General features: G+C 29.6%; 1 protein-coding gene across 6 annotated transcripts in view; it reads left to right on the plus strand.

Annotated features, from left to right (window-relative positions):
• LOC109609306 (serine/arginine repetitive matrix protein 2) overlaps positions 1-20,586 on the plus strand; it is a 59,835-nt gene that overhangs the window by 16,119 nt on the left and 23,130 nt on the right. For 2 of the 6 annotated variants that reach the window (XM_049961176.1, XM_020025954.2), the window contains exons 2-5: positions 240-357; positions 17,049-17,085; positions 17,651-17,820; positions 17,873-18,082. In XM_049961176.1, coding sequence (XP_049817133.1) covers positions 268-357; positions 17,049-17,085; positions 17,651-17,820; positions 17,873-18,082 — 507 coding nt within the window. In that variant the 5' untranslated portion in view covers positions 240-267. The other 4 variants (XM_049961173.1, XM_020025955.2, XM_049961177.1 and 1 more) reach the window with 4 other exon arrangements.

The following is a 20,586-nucleotide window of genomic DNA, read 5'->3' on the forward strand; positions in this document are numbered from 1 at the left end:
ATCTATGTTCGATTTATTTGGCATTGTGGTGTTTAATTTGGCGGGCGGAATTACCGACTCTCTCGAAGAATATTATTATAATGGAGATGAATTGGCTGAAGACTGACTTCGTTTTTATTCATGTCTAAACCAAAATAAATTAATAAATTTTTTAGTACACTTCTGATGTTTCCTTTAATAAATTTAAGTCAAATGAATTTGGATTAATCATTAAATGGTATTTTTGTTGTACTTTCCAGAAAGAAGGCTGATGATGATTTAAGCAGGATGACTGAAGTAGCCAGTCTTTTGCCAGCGGATCACCGTCTCACGTCCGTGAGACACTACGAAGCAGGTCCTCCTCCAGGTCTTGAATTGGTAAGTCACAATGGTGGACACAATATTGTTCATCATCTGTTAAATTTGCATCAAGTCGATTGTTTTCCATATGATTGACATTTATGTAAATTGATTGGCTCGCGACACGCCCCACCACCTTCGGCACTTGTCGCACACTCATTGAGAAAATATGGTAATCGGAGGAGGATGGAATTTGTCGACACGAATAACTAATAAATAATGCAGCGAATTTATTGGAAGCAATTAATTGTTGAATACGATTAACCATGAAATGTATGGACACTCGAAACTCGAGCATGTTGGGAAGATTAATGTGTTATTGTTCCTTGGAGAAAAAATTTAATTTATAGCGTTCAACGTGTTATTTTATTGGTTTCTAAGAAAAAACAAGTCTGTCATACAATTGCTTTATATTAATTTTACAGCAAATGATTTAGAAGTTAAATAAATTAACGCGGAAATATTAACACAACTATTAAAACTATCAGACTGTTTTATTAGTGTTAAATATTCATTGTTCAGAAGTAAGAAAAAACCTTGTAAATTAAGTCATTAAATCTAAACCAGATAAATATTACTTACTTTTTTATAAATAGACTTAATGTATCCGCAGCCATTTAGATTTTATCGATTGTGAGTTTAAAAATATAATTAAGAATATTATTGTGAAGCATTCTTGGTTAATTTGATTTGATTTCTGTAATCTAATCGCCAATACAAGTTTAAAAATTTCAATAAATGAAAATTAATTGCTCCACTCCTACATATTTCAAAAGTTTTAAGTGTAAACATTCCAATACTTTAACAACGTCCATCATTTCAAATGTGGATTGCTCAATAGCTGCAACCCAAATAGAACCAAGCAATCAGCATATTTTTATAGTCTTTGTCCTCGAAATCGATTCTAAACGATACCATTATTATTAATAAATACACCTGCCGTTACACCCACAAATGAAATGGATTAACGCATTTTTTAGTAATTTGTTACGTAGTATTCATAATTGTTGTATAATAAAATAAGACAGCGAGAACATAAAAGGAACCATCTCCATTTATAATATTTTTATAAATCAACATTGAATTGTTTTCCTCTAAATTATATAAAATATATTCACTGCAAAAAAAATATGACGTACCAATAGTATTTTTTAACTTTACATTTTTACATACTTCGCAACATTAACATTCATTCTTAATAACTAACATTAACAACGCCGTGTTAAACAAATTAAAAACTTCTGTCAAAATTTATAGCTGATTATTCAAACCATGATTTAGATCTGTTAAATTATACGAAGAATAAAAGGTAATTTATGGCTCTTCGTAAATTATGTTGGCACGTCAAATTTAAATAAATTTGCATTACAAAGAAGCTCTTTTAATAAATCGTGATGTGTGAAACATATGTTCCTCCGTTTAATCTCTTGGATCGATGATTATAAACAGTTTAGGCGTTTCTTATGTTCTTTATAATTTGTTAATTGTTTATTTGATGGTCTATGTTGAAGATTCAATTAATTCTTTATTATAAATTTTAGAAATTTCCTACTAAATTTTTATTGTTTATTTGGAAATTAAAAAATTATTTCATTTCCATTTCACAGGCATTTAAATAGTTATTGTTCATGAACATATTATGATAGGCAACTCATATTACACAGCTACAAACAGATTGCCTACAGTTTGAAATGGTTTTTCTCAATTCTAAATTTGTCTGCGTTCACGTTTCAACAACTAAACACACCTATTAAGTTGACCTTTACAAATGGAAACTCATCTCAGTCAATTTGAGGGAATGCTGCTAAACAAACGCATTGTTGTTTCGAGTGTATTGTATGGTTAATTCATGCAGTTCTAATTACTGTTAACTGTAAATTTTAAGTCAGCGAGTCATTGAATGTTTTTAAAATATTAATGGAGAAAAACACAGTTAATTTTTTAAATTGCAAACAGCAGCGAGGAAGTGCTTTTTTTCTCCAAGCAAAAGTACAAGTAAATCCTCAAAAATTGTCCGGAATATTATTGCGAATATAAATATATTTTGGTGAACTTTGATCTACATAGACAAGATTCCAGCGTTGTTGGCGCAACAAATTTAATGCCATTAGTTATTTTTTATTGGGTTGTGGCATTCAATAAAACCTCCATTATCCTTTAAGAACAAATAAATTCCATTAACCAATTAAGTCGATGGTCGTGCTCATTTACATCGGGTTTTAGTGCTCCGGCACACAAAGAATGTGTATCAGTGTTGGGTGAATGGGTCTTCTAAATCAATTCATCGCCCATAAACTACCACCTACTGCTTTGCCATTCCAATCCGTGTGATTCGTGGTTTTTCACCGCGTCCGTGTTGTTTACGGTTTTGCCAACATTCACGAACCAATATGAATATATTGACCTATATCCAAACAACTATTCTCTTACTTTACAACCATTGCCATTTTAAAAGTAAACCCCACAACGTTACTATATACTTTATGTTATTGATACACGTAATGAACTCGAAACGCTTGGAGAATATGTGTGGCATCCAAGCTGATGTTTATGCACGCATCTCCTATGTTTATATTTATCAAGTGGCTACTGGCATGTGGTAAGAACAGTTTGCACAGTTCGGGTAGCCAGACGAAATAAATAACCACCACTTGTGCAGCACTCAAAGCAAATTGTCGTTCATAAATCCCGTCGTTTCTTAGCAGGAAGTTTTGTCGTTCACTGCTTTTTAATGAGCATCAAGGATGTTGCTTATAAATCGTGTTTTTGTTTTGTTTCGAAAGTTGATTAGTGTCGACCATTTTTCTATTAAGATAAGACGAACATTAGTTTGTGTTTTGTGTAACTTTAGTTGGTTTTATGCTTTTACAAAAATCATTTAAAAGTAATTAAAAAATAAAAAAGAATCTCTATTAATTAAATTATTTCCTTAATTAAATTATAATTTCAAAACAATATTAATTAATATCAACTTCCTAGTGTAAATCCATATTGTGTCTTGAGAACAAGAGAGAATCTCATTTATTATGCAAACATATTTTGTATTGAGTAGAAAAGCAACATTCTTGGAATAGTTCGCCAAGTAATGACAATTTAATGAACCAAACTATAAATAAATCTATTTTATAATTACCTTTTATATGATTTAATTAGAAATAAAGCCTTTGGCAATAACGTACTGTTTCAGTAGAAAATGAAATCGATATACCACCCACATGCCAACTGTTTTAATTTCCTCTAAATGACTTTTATAACCATTAACGGGCATTCATTAATTGAATTATACTTTTTTAAATTATTTTATTTACTACCACAACTGAAAAGTTCAAAGAAATAAATCAAAATAGCTGAATAAGGATAAGGTGAAATAATAACCCACCTCCTGCGGTTATTATAGCTATATTTATGTTCTGCTGTAATTTTCTTACGGATAAATTAAGAGTTAATGTAATTTGTAGAGTTTATCCTTCTCTGAACAATAATATTTCTATAATAGTAATTCTAATTGAACATTTCTCTTGTCTTGTTATATACTCTTCCAAGGGGGTTCAGTCATACCAACCCAAAGTTTTTCATGTTCACAACTAAATAAACACAACCGTGGAGATTTAATCGTGGCAAACAAAAAGATTTGCGCATTCCAATACCATACAACATGATCTAAATGTAAGAAAATTGATTCCACGAAGCGCCACACCTTCATCCGCAAAAGCAAACAGCACTTGTCGGTTACGTGTAACCGAAGACCGCCTCTGATCGTAAACAATGTTATTGTTACGAGTGCCATAATTCACGGCGTTCATACGCACATTCGAAACGTACATTGTACAATGTTCGCGTGCGAGTCGCCACTCAATCAAACGGATCCAGCGAAATGCTGCAAGTGGAACGGAGGAGGCGCGCCCTCAAATCACCGCTTGATCCCAGCCATTTCGAACCTATTTCGTTGCATATTTGGAAAAAGTAAAGACATTCAAATAATGTTTATAGCGACACTATTTTGTTGTTAAAGTGAGTGCACGTACATGTTAATTGTATTGGAATTATCTGTCATGTTACAAGAGTTGTGCCATAAGTTGATTGTACAATAACTCATACTCAAACACGTATAATAATGTCCAATTGAACGCACAACATACACGATGTCGTGTACGACCGGAGGTGCCCAAACATGTGGAGACGCCGACGGCGTTCACTTTCGATTTCGCGTACGAAAACAATGCGAAAGTACGGTACCGTGAGAAACAGCAACGGAACGTCGTACCGTCGACCCCATAAATTTACCCGGTTGAAATAAAATTGTAGGTGTGAAGTAATCTGCGCTGAATAGTTGACGCGGGTGGGCCGAACGATTTGATCCGATTTGATTGTTTTCGAGATCACGACCGTGCTTAATTGACGGACGTGTTGTTTGCATTAATCATCACGAACTGAAGGATTGAATGTTGTTGCACAATTGATCGTACGAGTATTGGTGCTATTAATTTGGGGGAAGCCCTGAATCGCCTTACAATTGACAAACGTATAGGACATGTTAATAAATTATCGAGTCTACGATTAATATGATATGTTTACAGTCAACAATGATGTGTTATGTGTTAATCGTTGTGATGGAGATTCAAACGAGCCGACGCCGTTTCGAAACGTTTTAGTAACGATTAATTGTCATCAGGCCACACATACACACAGTTGCAAAACGTCGATTCAAATTGATCAATTACCCGTCCAATTAGACAAGATCTCGCAGAGGTTCGGCCTCGAACCATCAAGGTCCGGCTTTTGAATCGTGGGCACCTTGACAATTGTATTAATTGCGACGGATATGCGCTTTTTCGAACAATTGGTGATGTGGGCTATTATTGTGCCAGTACTGATCAAAGACAACAAATGAACAACAATTTATGTTATTGTTTATAGTACTTTTGTTAATGTATTATTGAGTCAATGATATGATCTCCTTCTTATTCAGCTTCTTTTATTTTACTTCTCTATAACTTGTCAGTACATTTTATTAATGTTTTATTGGCTTATTAATATCTCTTACTCTTTATCATTTCTCTATATATTTGGAGACATCATATACCCTCTGGTTTTACTTTTTAATTGCCTTTCATCCCCATATTTTACAATTTATTATCTGGTAATAATCAAATGGAACAGAAAGAATCTTCAGAGATATTTTTTCTTTCTATTTTTCTTTAAACTAAATGATTTTTATATTTCGTTTTCAGTTATTGACTATGTTATATTTTCTACCTTAATAATTCTTATTTGTCTCTTGTTATTTAGTTTGGAATAAACTTGTGGTGTCTACAAGTTCTCTACCAGATGAATTAAATCACAATGTTACAATGACCTTCTCACTCATTTCTTTCACATTTCTCTATTTCTCTACATTTTCTACGTTGCATAAATATAAACTTGTTCCTTTTTGAAATATTTTACGTCCTCTGATTACATTTTTTTATTATATATTATAAATGGGAACAGCAAAAATCTACAGGGACTTATTTCTTGTTTTTATCACTTATTATGATTCCATGTTTTCCTGTTTCTTTTTAAACTACTTGAATTCTATTTTTCTTTTTTACTTTTACCTATTTTATATTTCCTGACTTCATATTTTTTATCTGACAATTATCACCTCGTTCCTTTTTGTCTCTTGTACTTATTTGATTTGAAATAATTTGTTATTATGCTGCAAAATGATTTTACCGTGTTTTCGTGCCCTTTCTGACCACTTTTGGATCATTTGTTATCGGGAACGGACGTAATACACTACTCCTGTCGAATCCCACCACACCAACTGTATCTTCTTCCCAAACCGATTCGGCTTTGTATTCAATGTTGCTGGGCATTACCCATGACTTTTTGTGTTTTAGATTTTCAAAATATGTTAATTTTTCGTCTCTAGTCACAACTTGATGCAAGAAGCCCTTTCGTTTTGGCGTAAAAGCATCATTTCGCATACAGTTTTTCATCATTCCTTTAGTTCATGTTTTCATTTTTCAATCTTTTGAATTTTTCGTAAGGATTTCAGCCGTTTGGAAATGGTTTGCGGAGTGACATTCAACTGCTCTGTCGTCATTTGTTGTGTTTGTCAATAACATTGAAATCTCGTTCCTTTTTGAAACATATTACGTCTTTCCTTACATTTTTTCATTAATGAATCTTTCATTCTCTATTTTACATTTTATTATCTGATAATATTCAAATCTTTATTGACATATCTTTTATTCACTTATTAGGATCTCATTTTTCTTATTGTGTTTCATCAAACTATATGAACTCTCTTTTGCCTCTTGTTCTTATTTAATTTGCAATATATGTAGATAGAACGTAGATTTTGTTGTTGTATTATCAGTTTAATAATTCCTTCTTACTCTTTTACTTTTTCATCATTAAAAACATGTTAATGTGTTCCATTTTGATACAGCTCTTACTTATTACTGTAACAAAATATGTTATGATGAATGTTTACCATCAAAATCAGATGCAGCTTTTTGTCTGCTACTTATTTTTGATATGACAATTATGACGAGAGTTATTGAATTAAAAACGATGCAACAATCTTTCTTCGTTAGTTTTATTGTTTAAAACAGTGGCGAATATATTATTTAGAAGTAAGAGTTAGTTCTTATCTCTTCATCTGTGGTATACTTTTTTTAGATCCTAATCATTTTTATGCCCGTTTGTTGTTTTTTGGTGTCAGGGCATCGCTAAATATGGAAAAGATCCGCGCTGAAAATCCAATAAAACACAACAGTACTAGGTATATAATTACCAGGCGTTTAGTAATTTTCTGTCACGTTGTCTGGGTTGACTGACTGACATTTATCAGGCCACTTATTTATGTCTTTCGATTTAAACAATCCGTTTTGATCCTTATTTGAGATTATCGATGGCTCAATCCGCAATTTAAATCTGTTATGAAATATACCTACAAGTGGTGAAAAAATGAGGTCGTAAAAATGAATGGGATTCTATCCGGTTGGAATAATTTAGATCAATTACCGTGTCGGTTGATTTATAAAAGGTAAATGATATATTTGTCGTATCTTGATAATGGACCTGCAACGTTTATTACGGGTCTGTAAAATAATAATAAATCAATGACCGTCTTAGCCACTAGAAACTAATAAATAATTTTAGAATTATGATTTATTAACTTGGCCGTTAACAGAGTGACAAAAAAGAATAATGCGATGTAGAAAGAAGGTTTTAATTAATTAGTATTTTCCTGTGAATTTATTTTTATTTTATCGATATATCATAAATATAACAGTTTTAAAATAATAAAAAAAATGTTCTTAATTTTTTGTATCCTTATGTTTTTTATGCAGATACAATTAAAACTTTTTTATTATTATAAACTTAATATATTGTTTCTTATTCATTTTTAAATATAAATAAAAAACAATAACATAAAATATTCTACTATAAAGATGATAAAATTAATTTTAACATTTTTGTATGTATTATTTAAATATATTTATAAATGTCTATTTAAAGTTATTACCTAACTAAATATTAGTGAACTATTGCGATTTCATATAAAGGCAATTACAAAAATTTAGCCACTTGACTTAATTAATTAATAATCAGATAAAAAATTTCATAAGCGTCGATAAGATTTTCCTTTCATTATATGTATGTAAACGTGAACATTTCTCGTTCACTTGACACCAACAAAGCAATAACAATTATCCGTTATAGCAATAATTGACATTATTATGCTTCCTTTATTTACTTTAAGAAACAGCCATTATACAACGTTGGAATATTTTTCAAAATTGACCCGTAGTGGAAAGCTGACTGTTAACACACATTAAAATTAATGTGCTATTACGACGCCATAATTGTGAATGAAACTGAATTAATTATTTTATTCAAATTATCGTTTATTAATAGAATTATAATTAGACGAACGGCCTTAATACGCACACATTACGCTAACGCAAATGTTGAAAGATATATTAGATGTGTATGAAATATGATTAATACATAATTGTTAATTAATTGATATTTGTTAAAAAGCAAGGACCAAATTAATAAATAATACCTGTAAGTGGAATTAAGTAACCGACGGGCAAATGTTGTAACTTCATTGAGTTTATGGATTTGTGCAAATCAATCAAACGCGTGATCACGAAGAATGTGTTTATTGAAATCGTTTCACTACGCAAAGTTCAAACAAGGCAAAACTTTATAACTATCAACGAGAAAGAAAGCCTTTAAATCTTGGTCAGCGTTCAAATGTGTGATTAACGTAAATAAAAATAATGTTAGTCTCGGACCCGCAACGAATCGTGACCGGTAAGCAATTATTTAAAATCGATAAGAGTCGAAACAATATTCGAGCCGAAAATTACTTAATACAAGACATCGGATTGCAGTGAACGAGGTTTGTGCAACGGAACAGTTCTTGCACAACTGCCATTGTTTCACCTGCTGCTTAGACACACAGTTTCCCGTCCCAGTTGACCAACCCTAATGCGAGCCTCTTTTTCCTTTTGGCTATTTTCCTCGGTTGTCAAGTTCGGCGAATTTTAAATATTGCCCTAACCGAGCTGGTAATGTTTATCACCGCGCATTCGCCATTTTCTTCATTCTTATGTCCGCAACTTTGTAAACTTGCAGTATACTGAATGTGAATATTAATAAAAAATAAACGAAGCTAATTTAAAAAATTAAAAAATCAAAATACAGTTAATAGTATAAGGTTTCAAAAATTTTTAAAATATTGAAAACTGAAAATTCCTAAAAACCCAAACAAACATAAACTTAAATTCAGTCTGAACATTAAAATTAAAATTGTTAAGATATATTTAAAAAAATTTAAAATTAAAAATGTTACAGTTTGTAACAAACCTTACTCTACAAACTTTTTTATGCAGTGTTTACTTATTAACATTTTCAATTATTGTAACCCAAACAATTTTTGTCTGGTTTTTCGTTGTTTCAACCGAAGTATGAACACCAGCAAGGAGGAACGTTGGAACTAGTGCGAAGAAATTGCACAGTTTTTGTAGAGTAAGGTTTATTGCAAACTTTTACATTTTTTATCTCGTTTTCTGTTAGACTTTTACAATTTTTTTTAAGAAAATGGATTAGTATTTAGAAGTGCATATCTGATTAAAAAATTTCAGATATAAAATATATTATTAATAATCTTAAAACTATTAAAAACTTTTAAATTCAATATTTCAAACTGAAGCCTGAAAAAACTTATTAATATTATATTAAAAATATTAACATTTAATTGATCTGGAGATACATGAAATAAATTCATTAAAGTTTTAGTTTATTATAATAATGTGAATTTAAATAATTTAAAATTAAAATCGTAAATAATACTAAATAGAAAATCTTAATTTGATTTTAAAAAGTTTATAATTCATAAACCCATAAAGAGGTCGTGACATTTTAAAATTATTATTAATTAAATTTTAAATTAAAAATATAATAAATTTTATTAGATTATTAATTATCTGAGCATAATGTGGAATGGACTAATGGAAATTAGTGAAAAATGGTTCAAAAATTATTAAAAATCATGAAAATGATAATGACACAGCGCCTACTAAAAATATTTAACTATTAAAATTTTGAAAATATGGACAGACTATAAAATTTAAATTTAAATTAAATAAGTTTATTTAAGAAAAAATTTAAGAAGTTCATTTGATTTATTTTAAAAAGTGAATTAAAAGAGAATTAAAAAGTTAAATTAATACATAAAATAATTCTAATACTACTATATCGAATTATATTGTAAATATTATATAGATATTCATTTATTATAAATATGCTAACTAAACCAATTCTAAAATTATTAAACATTATATTAAAAGCAAAATCATGAAACAGTTAAAAATATCTAATAATTGTAGCATCTAAATTAACTTAAAATATATTAATAAGTTATAGTTTTAATTAATACTCTTTATTAATTTAACTAATTAAAAAAATGTCGAAAATTAATATATAAAAAATGTTAACATTTAAATTATTTTAAAACAATTACAAGAATTATAAGAAAATTTTATAAAAGTTTAAATTTATAATATAATTTTTTAAACCAAAAAATGTCACAAATTTTTAAAGCATATATTAATAATTCCAACAAAATAATATTTAAAACATAAAAGTAATGGAATCTCAAAAACTCTAATAAGTTATAATAGAAAAAAATGCCGTAATAAAATTAAAACAAATATATGATAGATTATCTGTCTTTTCAATTTGATTAAAACACTAAATTTACAATAATACACTTTATTACAACAAACATTAACTCTTGACATCTAAAGCTTAACTGTCTTGTATCTTTCTTAAAAACTGCCTGTTCATACTTTCGATAATCAAATGTATGATAAACAAGGATTTATTTACAAAACAAGTCACTTCAGTCCATCGGTGAAGATGACGTTAGCTAACACATATTATATTAAAAGTATAGAAAATGTATTATTAATAATCCTAAAACGATTAAAAATTGTCATATTTTGTATTCCAAACTGAAACCTGAAAAATATTTAAAAAATTAACGTTTAATTAACCTGAAGAAAGGCAACATGGTAAATAATACAAAATAAAATTTGGAGATGAACAAAATCTAAAATTGAAAAACTTAAATTTTCAAAAATATATGTATATATATATGTCCATTTTATGTAATTAATTAATAAAAAATTAAAATGATAATCCTAAAATAATAAAAAACTCCGAATATTAAATAATTTTTAAACCCATAAAAAAGTCAAAAAAATTATTAAATATATTATATATATATTTCAATTGTATACGTCATGATTTCACATTAAATTTAAAAAAAAATAAAAAGTAAAAAAAAATATTGTTGTGGTGTCGTTGCAAAAGAAATATTAGTTTAAAATAATATTTATTAATATATTGTTTTAAAATTAATTATAAATTAAATTTAAAAATATATAAAATATATCAGTAATACCAATTAAGTAAGGACAAAATTAAGAAATTTTCCAAAAATTATAAAATTTGAGTGAAATTTTACTTTAATTTCTAATTATAAAAAAATGAATTAATAAAAAAGTTAGTTTTATGTAATAATAAATTATGTTTTAAAAATGTCAATAAAAATAATCATAAAAAATTAAAAAAATCCGAATAAACAGTTTGTATTGTTCATTCATATTCATGTGATATGTCACGATTTTAAGTTAAATTAAAAAAAAAAAATAATAATAATAATTATTATGACATCGTTGCAGATGAATGAATGGGTTTTGTGTCTGTTGCGCGGAATCCGCCGGATCCCCCATGTTTTTCGCGGTGATAGTGAAACGGTCCGAGCGAATAGTGAGTTACTCGGCCACTTGCACCAGTCAATGGCGCAGCCGTTCGACGGTCCGAAAGTGCATCGCGACGCACTCACCGCAACGACGTCGCGCTCAAAACACAACGAATCTTAAAACTGACTTATTATGTGTTTGTTTGTGCTCAAATTGTGTTTAAATTTTTTAATTGAAAAATTTCGTGATGTGTGTGTGTGATAATTGGTTCGGATGGTGAATTACACTTTGAACTCAGTCAGTAATTATGCGGTTTCACCTACAATTAGTGTGTAATTGCATAAAAGTATATTAACGCAGTCGTGAAACCTTCATATTTTTTACATTTTTAAATAAATACATAGGTATTTAGAGCAATCGAACGTGGATCGTTAATATTATCTCGAATCAATCAGCACCATGTTAAAACTGCGTGATGAAAAATTAAGTCCTCCCATTCGTGGTGATTAAAAACAGGATGTGTTTTCAATTATAAAACCATTTATTCTCCTCTTCCATCAAATACCATTAATATTTCAAATATGCTCTGGGTGTTGCAATTCCATCATGAAAACTTAAACATAACCTCGCCGCAACATGTTTATTAATTGCCTATATAAATTGTGATGTATTCAATATTTTTTAATTATCATGACGTATCGCAAATTAATAAGTATTAAAGATAATACGTTGCAATGCCCTTTAAAGGATAACACTACTTATCATGTCATGCTGCATGAACACAATAATAAATTGAAGCGATAACTCATTTCGAGTCCTTTCAATTCCCCCAACAACTACTAAAAATTAAAAAAGTAATCAAAGAAAAGTACCCAAATACGATGATCGGTAATTGGTACAGGAAATTCTTTATTCGCTGCCCAGAAAAACACAATCCAATTAAACTGTATGAACAAGAGAAATTGTAAATAGTTATGTATATGGTTATGGCAAATTGAAATTTCCATTAGAAATTATTTTAATTTGATACAGCGTGGTTGATTGTAGTAATCCGATCAGTCATTTTTCCAACAGAAGTTAATACCGCAATGGCGTAACTTGGGTGGAAAATAAGGACCATTAGAATTTGTAAATTGGAAGATTGATACGCGATTACGAGATTTGTATCAATGATACTGACAGGAGAATGTACGATATTGTTGATTTATTGTTGTTGCGATTGGATTTGTGCTTAATCGTTATAATTAAATTCGACTTTACATACATTTAATTGAAACCTCATAAATGAATATTATAAAAAAAATTCCACAATTCAATGGGAAAAAGTAAGTGTAAGTTCACTTTCCGCATAACTCGATAATACAAAATTGATCTTACTCGCTTATTTATTTCCACAATCATGCAATTTTACAACGCCACAATTGTCTTAAATGTCAGCACAATTACCTGGCAATTTATGGCGGGTCGCGTTCACCGATTCATTTTTTTCTCTAATTTTCACCGCTTATGCACCAAACAAAATCAAATAGGCGTCATTTACATATCTGTAATAAGCTGTTCTGCGGACTGTTTCAAATTTTAGTCGTGAACTTTAAACGATCGTTTTTATCATGTGCATAATCCGTATTAGTTTCTGACACGGTTCATTCTGTCTTCGATTTGTTATAGCCGTTTCGAGAAATTCGGTTAATATATGGTGGAGAATCAATAGTAGTTCATATCTTTCTATAAATATCCTATGTTTAGAGTTATTTTATAATTATTAGTTATAAACATGCAAATTACCTCCTTTCTAAACGCTTCCTTTTGATTTCCCTTCGATTTACGGTTTCATTTGAATTCAATCATTTTCACACACAAGTATTATACCAAATATAACTGCAGTAAAAGTTTTAATCATCCTGGGAATTAATTTTATAGATCATCTTTTTACCTCATGCGAACCTGTCTCTTTTAATTTTAAATTAACCATCAACAATTAGACTTTCAATTTTTTTTTAATAAATTAATGATGTATTAATCGAAATTGCTATAAAAACTGTTTTAATTTTTTACGAAATTATGGTTCATAGCAAATTTTAATTTATTAACTGAAATATTTATTTATTTTTTTTTTTTTTTGTTTTAATATTCAACATCTTTTTGATTTTGTATGGTTTGTGTGGCTAAAAAATTTATATTTTACTTGATATTTGAAGTTTTAATTATCCTGAAGATTAAATGTTAATTTAATTTATTTACTGAAATATTTAATTTTCTTCAGCATCTTTTTGATTTTTTTGGTTTGTGTGGCTACAAAATTTCTGTTTTCCTTGATATTTGAAGTTTTACTTATCTTGAAAATTAAATGTTAATTTATACATTTTTTTTAAATTTAACATTACTAGTAATGTTGATTTTGAAAATTTAGAAAGTTTTATAATATATTAATTTATTTAGTAGAATATTTAAAATTTTATTTTTTGTTCTACAGCCTATGTGTGGAATACACAAAACTTACGCCTCCTCTGAAATTTAGTATATAATTATTTCAAGTTTTAACAATCCTGGGAATTAATTTATAGGATTATGTTTTAACTACAAAGATTAGACTTAAACTTTAAATATTTACACATAACATTAGTATATTAATAATTATAATTTCTTAGCTTCTTATTGGATTTGTGTGGCTTGTGTTGCTATAAAATTTATCTTTTTTTTTGAAATTTGAACTTTTAATCGTCTTAAGAATTAATTTGTTAATGTTTTTACTGTATGTGAAGCTCTTTTTTTAATCAACTACCAGCAGTAGACTTAAACATTCATTATTTTAATATAACATAGTTTATTAATGTCATTAATATCGAACAAAAAAAATTGTTTTTCGCATTAATTTTATAAAAAATATGATACATAGCAAATTTTAATTTGTTTTATGGTTTTATTTTCGTTTGTTCATCGTCTTATTGATTTTGTATAGCTTATGCGGCTAAAAAATTTTAGTTTTTCCTGAAATTTGAATTAACCTGGAAATTAATTTTATAAATTATGATTTTACCTCGTAAATTTTTTCTTTTAATATAAGATTAGTATATTAAGGTTCTTTAATCGAAATTTGTTTTTCACAACATTTAATTTTTGGCTGTTTTACTGTTCAACATTTTTTTGCAGAATCTATGTGGATGGTTGACTACGGAATCTGTGTTTTCCCTGAAACGTGTACATTTTCCAAATCACAAAATTGACTGGCATATAATTGAGGCCAATGACTTACTTAAAATTGACGTATACGTGTCCAATTACATAGCTGCTTATTGTCACGTTTCAGTTGTACAGAAATGGAAAACATTCAGTTTCCTAATTAGAATAGGCCGAATAACAGGAAGAAATGAAAGTTAAACAATTAAAGCCGCATTAGTATTCTGATGTGGTTTCCGTTTTTGCCTTGATTTAAACCGCCCATTTTATTGCTTGAATGTGCGGCGATTTAAAAAAAAATCGTAATTTTTGATCGTGAGCTTTTCCATTAAAAATTCCACCTACACTCCTGTTCGCGGCCTCGTTCCTCTTGTAGTATTTCATTCAGCGATTAATTATTGCTTTTACCATTGTAGAAAAACAAGTGTATTACTAAAAATAGACGTAAATTGACTGCATTATTTATCGTGAGAACTCAATTACATAATGGCCGTTGCACAATTTCAACATGTATTTGTCGAGGCGCCTTTTCATGGTAAAAGTTGATGCGAAAACTGCAATGGGAGATTTTCTGGTGAAATTGAAATAATAAAAAAAATTATAAAACTTTCGCATTGTCAAGCAACAGTACGTTCTCAGATGTCGAGGCTCAATTACAATCACGAGATATTTTGTCAGTGCTAAAAATCACAGTCTTTTATTATTCAAATTTTTTTGAACAATGAATTTTAAATGTTTCGCCACTGCGAATGATTTATTTCTTATTACAAATGCTTAAGTATTCTTGATTCTTGAATAACCTTCGTGTATTTTTAAGAATTAAACTTGTGCAATCGTTTAGATTTCAATCTCGTTTAATCTAAGCTATTGTGACGGTTTAGTTAAAAATCGCACACCTGTAACTAGTCAAATGCCAATTTGCATTATTGTGTCGCCATTGTACTAAGACAAATAAATCAATTATGAAAATGCTTTCGATTCAGGGAACATTATCGTTAATTGTGCTCGAAAGGAAACGCTTTGTATGGCTAATACAGCGTGAAGTGTTATGAAATTCCTCTTATTTACTTAAGAGACCCGTAAAAGAGTTTATTACTTCGGAATTATCATAGAGTTCAAATTAAATTTTTGAGTTGGTTAAAAGAAAAAGTGAATTGTGGCTAATAGGAACATTCGCATGTAAATGGTGTTGCAATTGGGTATTATTCATTTCGTATTGTGTTTCATGAAACTAACACCGTTTGCACGTTATAATTTGTGTCATACGGTCTAACCTTGATCCTTCCTCAACACAACCGATTTACTAAAGTCTAATTATATTGTACGTATGACAAATTCATGATGGATAGTAACAAATTATACTTATTATTCGATAACGGTTTGCGGCCGTCTTTTGTATATTTAAGGAGAGTGATTTTGCAACTGGCACAAAAGTTTCGTTATTAAATTATAAACATTTAAGGTACTAAAACATTCTCATAAAACGCTTTCATGCATGGTGTAAAACCGCTCATTATCCCACACCCTTCCATTATTTAATTTAATATCACATTGTCCATATATTGTATTATTTAATTAGTTTAGACAATTATGTCGCAATATACAATGCTTATTAATATGTTCAATATCCAAAGCAATAAATTTCTTAGTTTTATTATTACAGCAACATGTCGTGTAGTACATAAAACAATAATTAAGAATGTGCTGCTTGTAAGTTATTAATAGAGGCCGAATTATGCAATATACACAGTACGTAGGTTTGATAATTTAATTCTTGAGAAGAAGCCGCTGATTAAATAGGAAATTGTAAAAATTCACGCCTAAATGTGATTTAATTAAATCATTAGTTGTCTAAAAAGCCTTGACTAACGCCTGAAAGCATTGAAATTCAATTCAAGTACACCGTGAATTATGTGTTGATTAATTAATTAATGGAGATTTTTCATCACCAGATTTTATATCACTAGTTACGGGGGTAGAATTATAAAACTTTCAGATACACGATCAAAATCCTCCTCCTGCGAAATGATAAAAAATAAAACAAACACTGTCGTGAGTTTAGGAAATGGAATGGACGAGTGTGTTAAATCTGAAAATATTGACATTTGGTGAAAAACACTGAGGACTTGACAAGTGCTATGTTGAATGGTGGTGATAGTGTTCGTGACTGACCCAAGAGGTCCTTTTCCAGCCCAAAGGACAAAACGCGTGACCTACAGCTCGAGAATATTTATTAAACCCAGTTTTCTTTATACGCAGGTCGAGCCCGGGGAAACCGTTGCCACAACCAAAGAAGGTAAGACACTTTTTGCAATTTTTCCAAACGCAAAGTGCATAGGTCTGGGATTGGGGTTATCGCAGCAATAAAATCTGTGCGTTTCCCATAAACCCAACCCGAACAATGGACTTAATTTTGCATTTGTATCCGACGACCTTGCCCACGTCCTTATCTATGCTTGAGCGCTGTTGCAACTGAGAGAGAGAGGCTGGTATCGTTGTACTGATTGTACCGGCAGGTTGATTGTTATCCAATCGTTCAAACGCGGAAATCGCCTCAAATCAAAGTCTGATATCGTTATTATGCTAATTCGATTGATCTATGAGTCGCTACTAATGATTATCGAAGATTATTTCAACAAAATTTTGCATCAATATAAAGTGATTTACGCAAAGAGAAATTACTTAATTAACCGACATGGATCTATAACTAAATCTATTTGCAACTTCGCCAAAACAGCTTTTGTCGATTAAGTGGCGAACGATGTCCCCCTTAATGACAATTTATTAGAAAGTTCAAAAAATTATCCATCAACCACATTTATCATTGAGGCAATCTGATATAATATAATATTTTGTCGCAGAGGAATGGGTTAGCAAGAAGAAAACCGAGGTGACCAACACCAAACAAATCGAAACACGGGTAAAACGACAAGTTGTCCTCGAAGATGGGAAAGTCGTCGAGGATTCCGGACCTGTGGTCACGTCCAACACCACCGAAGACACAGAAACCCACGAACACCACCAAACTGAAGTAAGCCATCCTCATTCTCTCTTTGATACTTTGTTCAATGAATTGTTTTCAGTTGCGGAAACTGGGCGACGACGAAGACGACCAGAAAGCGTTGGAAGGACTACCGGATGGCACAATTGTGGAAAAGTCGAATTGGGTGGCGGTGGCGAATCCGGACGGAGTGGTTAGGGAGGTTAAGGAGAGGAGGGTTGTTTCTAGAGAGGAGACAGAAGAAGTTAAAGAGACGGAGGACGTGCAACATTTAGGGGACATCACAGATGAAGTAAGTATCTAAGACATTTAAATTAATGCAATTTAAGGAAATAATCTTTTTATTGCGGAAAAAATGTTTAATACAAATGATATAAGAACTATTTATTTCATAAAACAATACAACAATTGAATTTATTATGCATATGATACTTAGATTTACGTAAGATGTAAACTCAGTTGCCTATAGTTGTATGTTGAACATCACTGTAAAGAGATTGTAAAGTTACTCAAATCATTTCTATTCGATTTTAATTAATGATTTATATCCATCTAGTCTTAATTAATTTGCATATTAATGACTTATTATAAATTATTTTCACATTTATATAATACATTTATCAATAAATCTTGAAACTCTCGGATATATGATTTATGGACTTTGAGTAAAACATTTGATGATTTGATGTTTTGGTTTTTAATTATTCAAGATTTTTGTATAAAATTTAATTTTATTATTTTTACACTTCTTAATTCTTAGAATTCATATAATTATTACACTTATGATTCATATTTATTTTAAAATATCATTATTAATATTGATTAATCATTTTTTTTATAATAACTTATTTTGATCTTTATTTTTTATATATGATTTGTATAGCTAAAATATGTTGAAAATCTGGGAATTTTTAAAATCATATTATTACTTAGAATCCTTGGATTGTTTGAAGTCTTGGAAGTGATCGGCGTCTATACTAGACTCATAATATAGTGTAGTTCGTAACATTAAAATGCTTATAAATTTCTCAGAAGATGCGTCGTCCACGAATTCGCAATTGAAATGGGATCAAATCCGGCGAAACAATCGCGTTACGCAATCGATCCTCCGAAGCACCATAAGAACAAGGTGCATGCAAGAGTTACGAAAGGCTGTCACGTTTACAGTCCTGATAGGTCAGGATTCTTCTCGGTTTGTGCGGTGTGGAAATTGTTTATGTTTATGCCTTCCTGCTGGCGAACGTTCTAAATGTTTCCATCAAACAGTTTTACGTTGGACGGGATGGTTAAATCGCTCAACAATTATCTGTGTTTAACGTGGAAATGTTATGGTGTGGGTTTAAACTGCATCGATGGCCATGAATAAGTGATTTACTTGTTGCATATTTGAAAAGTTTCTGAATTTGATTATAATAATTAGCTTGTGATGATTTAACAGTATAATATTTGTCAATGGAAACTTCCATCCATGTGCTAAAAACATTACAGTAATTTTAAATAATAGTTTTAAACAGTGTGTGGGAAATACGTTTAAAATAAATTATTAATAAAAAAATCTATTATGCTGTCATTGTTAAAGGAATACACCTGTATAATTTAGATTAAACCCACATCGAAGTACCGTTAATTTTGATCCACTTGTTCTATTTTAAATGAATGTACTATAAAATTTCCAAACAAAAAAAAACAATATAAACAATATAGGGTAAAAATAAAACTCTAGATGTTACTTTGAATAATTATTTTAATAAATTTACATAATTTATGCTTTCTTGGATCTCTAAACGTTTTAAATGCCAATATCATTATAACAATTATCCCAAATATGTACAAAACTAACATAATATTATATTATTCCTTTGGCATTCAATAAAATTTATAGTAATCCAATCCAAGTCCTATAAATATAAACAAGGTCGAAGTTGACTGTGGTGAGTGTAAATTTTATCTCTTCCCAATTTCAAGGTAATCTAATAATACCTTTGATACTGAGGTCATGCAAATAATATTTTAATTCAGTAGTACTTCAGTTTTGAGTGCGTTGTGCCAAACGTTCCTCTTTGGTCGAACAAAGAATAGCCTTAAAATAATTTTAAAATAATTACTGGTATTGTACTAAAGAAGGCACTTAAAGTGATTACCTCTAATGTTTGATTGTTTAATTTGTTGTGCAATAATTATAGTTATTTGGCAATAATTGAAGAGGCATTTTTAAGAATCTTAGTTTTTTGAACCGTTATTGTTTATTGTTCACAATATAAATGTGAATCTCAATATGTATTCATTATCTTTAAGTTAATTTTAATTAACCTTCCAGAGAAATGGTCGTAAACCTCAATTAGTTAAAAATCATAAAATTGTAGTCAGCCTAAAATTTATTTAAATAATTAAAGGCTAAATTAATGTGTGATGATTTATTGATGAGATTTGTGACTGACCTATCCTATAATTAGCTGTTGATGAAACAAATTTATTTCTATTATTACACATATGGTAACCGTTAGTAGTGATTAACATCCTATATCTAGTTAAATGATTAAACAAATTAAATTGCTGGCTCAAAAATCTTGTTCACTGAAACAGTTATATTCCGATTTACAGTTGCATCAGCTTAAAGGCCCATCATTAACTCAACATCTATGTATAGTTACGGCCATTTTATACAGCACATTCACTTCATACGACCCGTCATCGAAAAACAATAAAATTGGCTGATTAGTAGAATAGAAATGGTTCTATGTAAATTATTGTTTTTGTACATCGACCATTATTGAAAAGAAATAAAGTGAATGTATT

Source organism: Aethina tumida, chromosome 1 (genome assembly GCF_024364675.1).
Source record: "Aethina tumida isolate Nest 87 chromosome 1, icAetTumi1.1, whole genome shotgun sequence".
Taxonomy (NCBI): Eukaryota; Metazoa; Arthropoda; class Insecta; order Coleoptera; family Nitidulidae; genus Aethina; species Aethina tumida.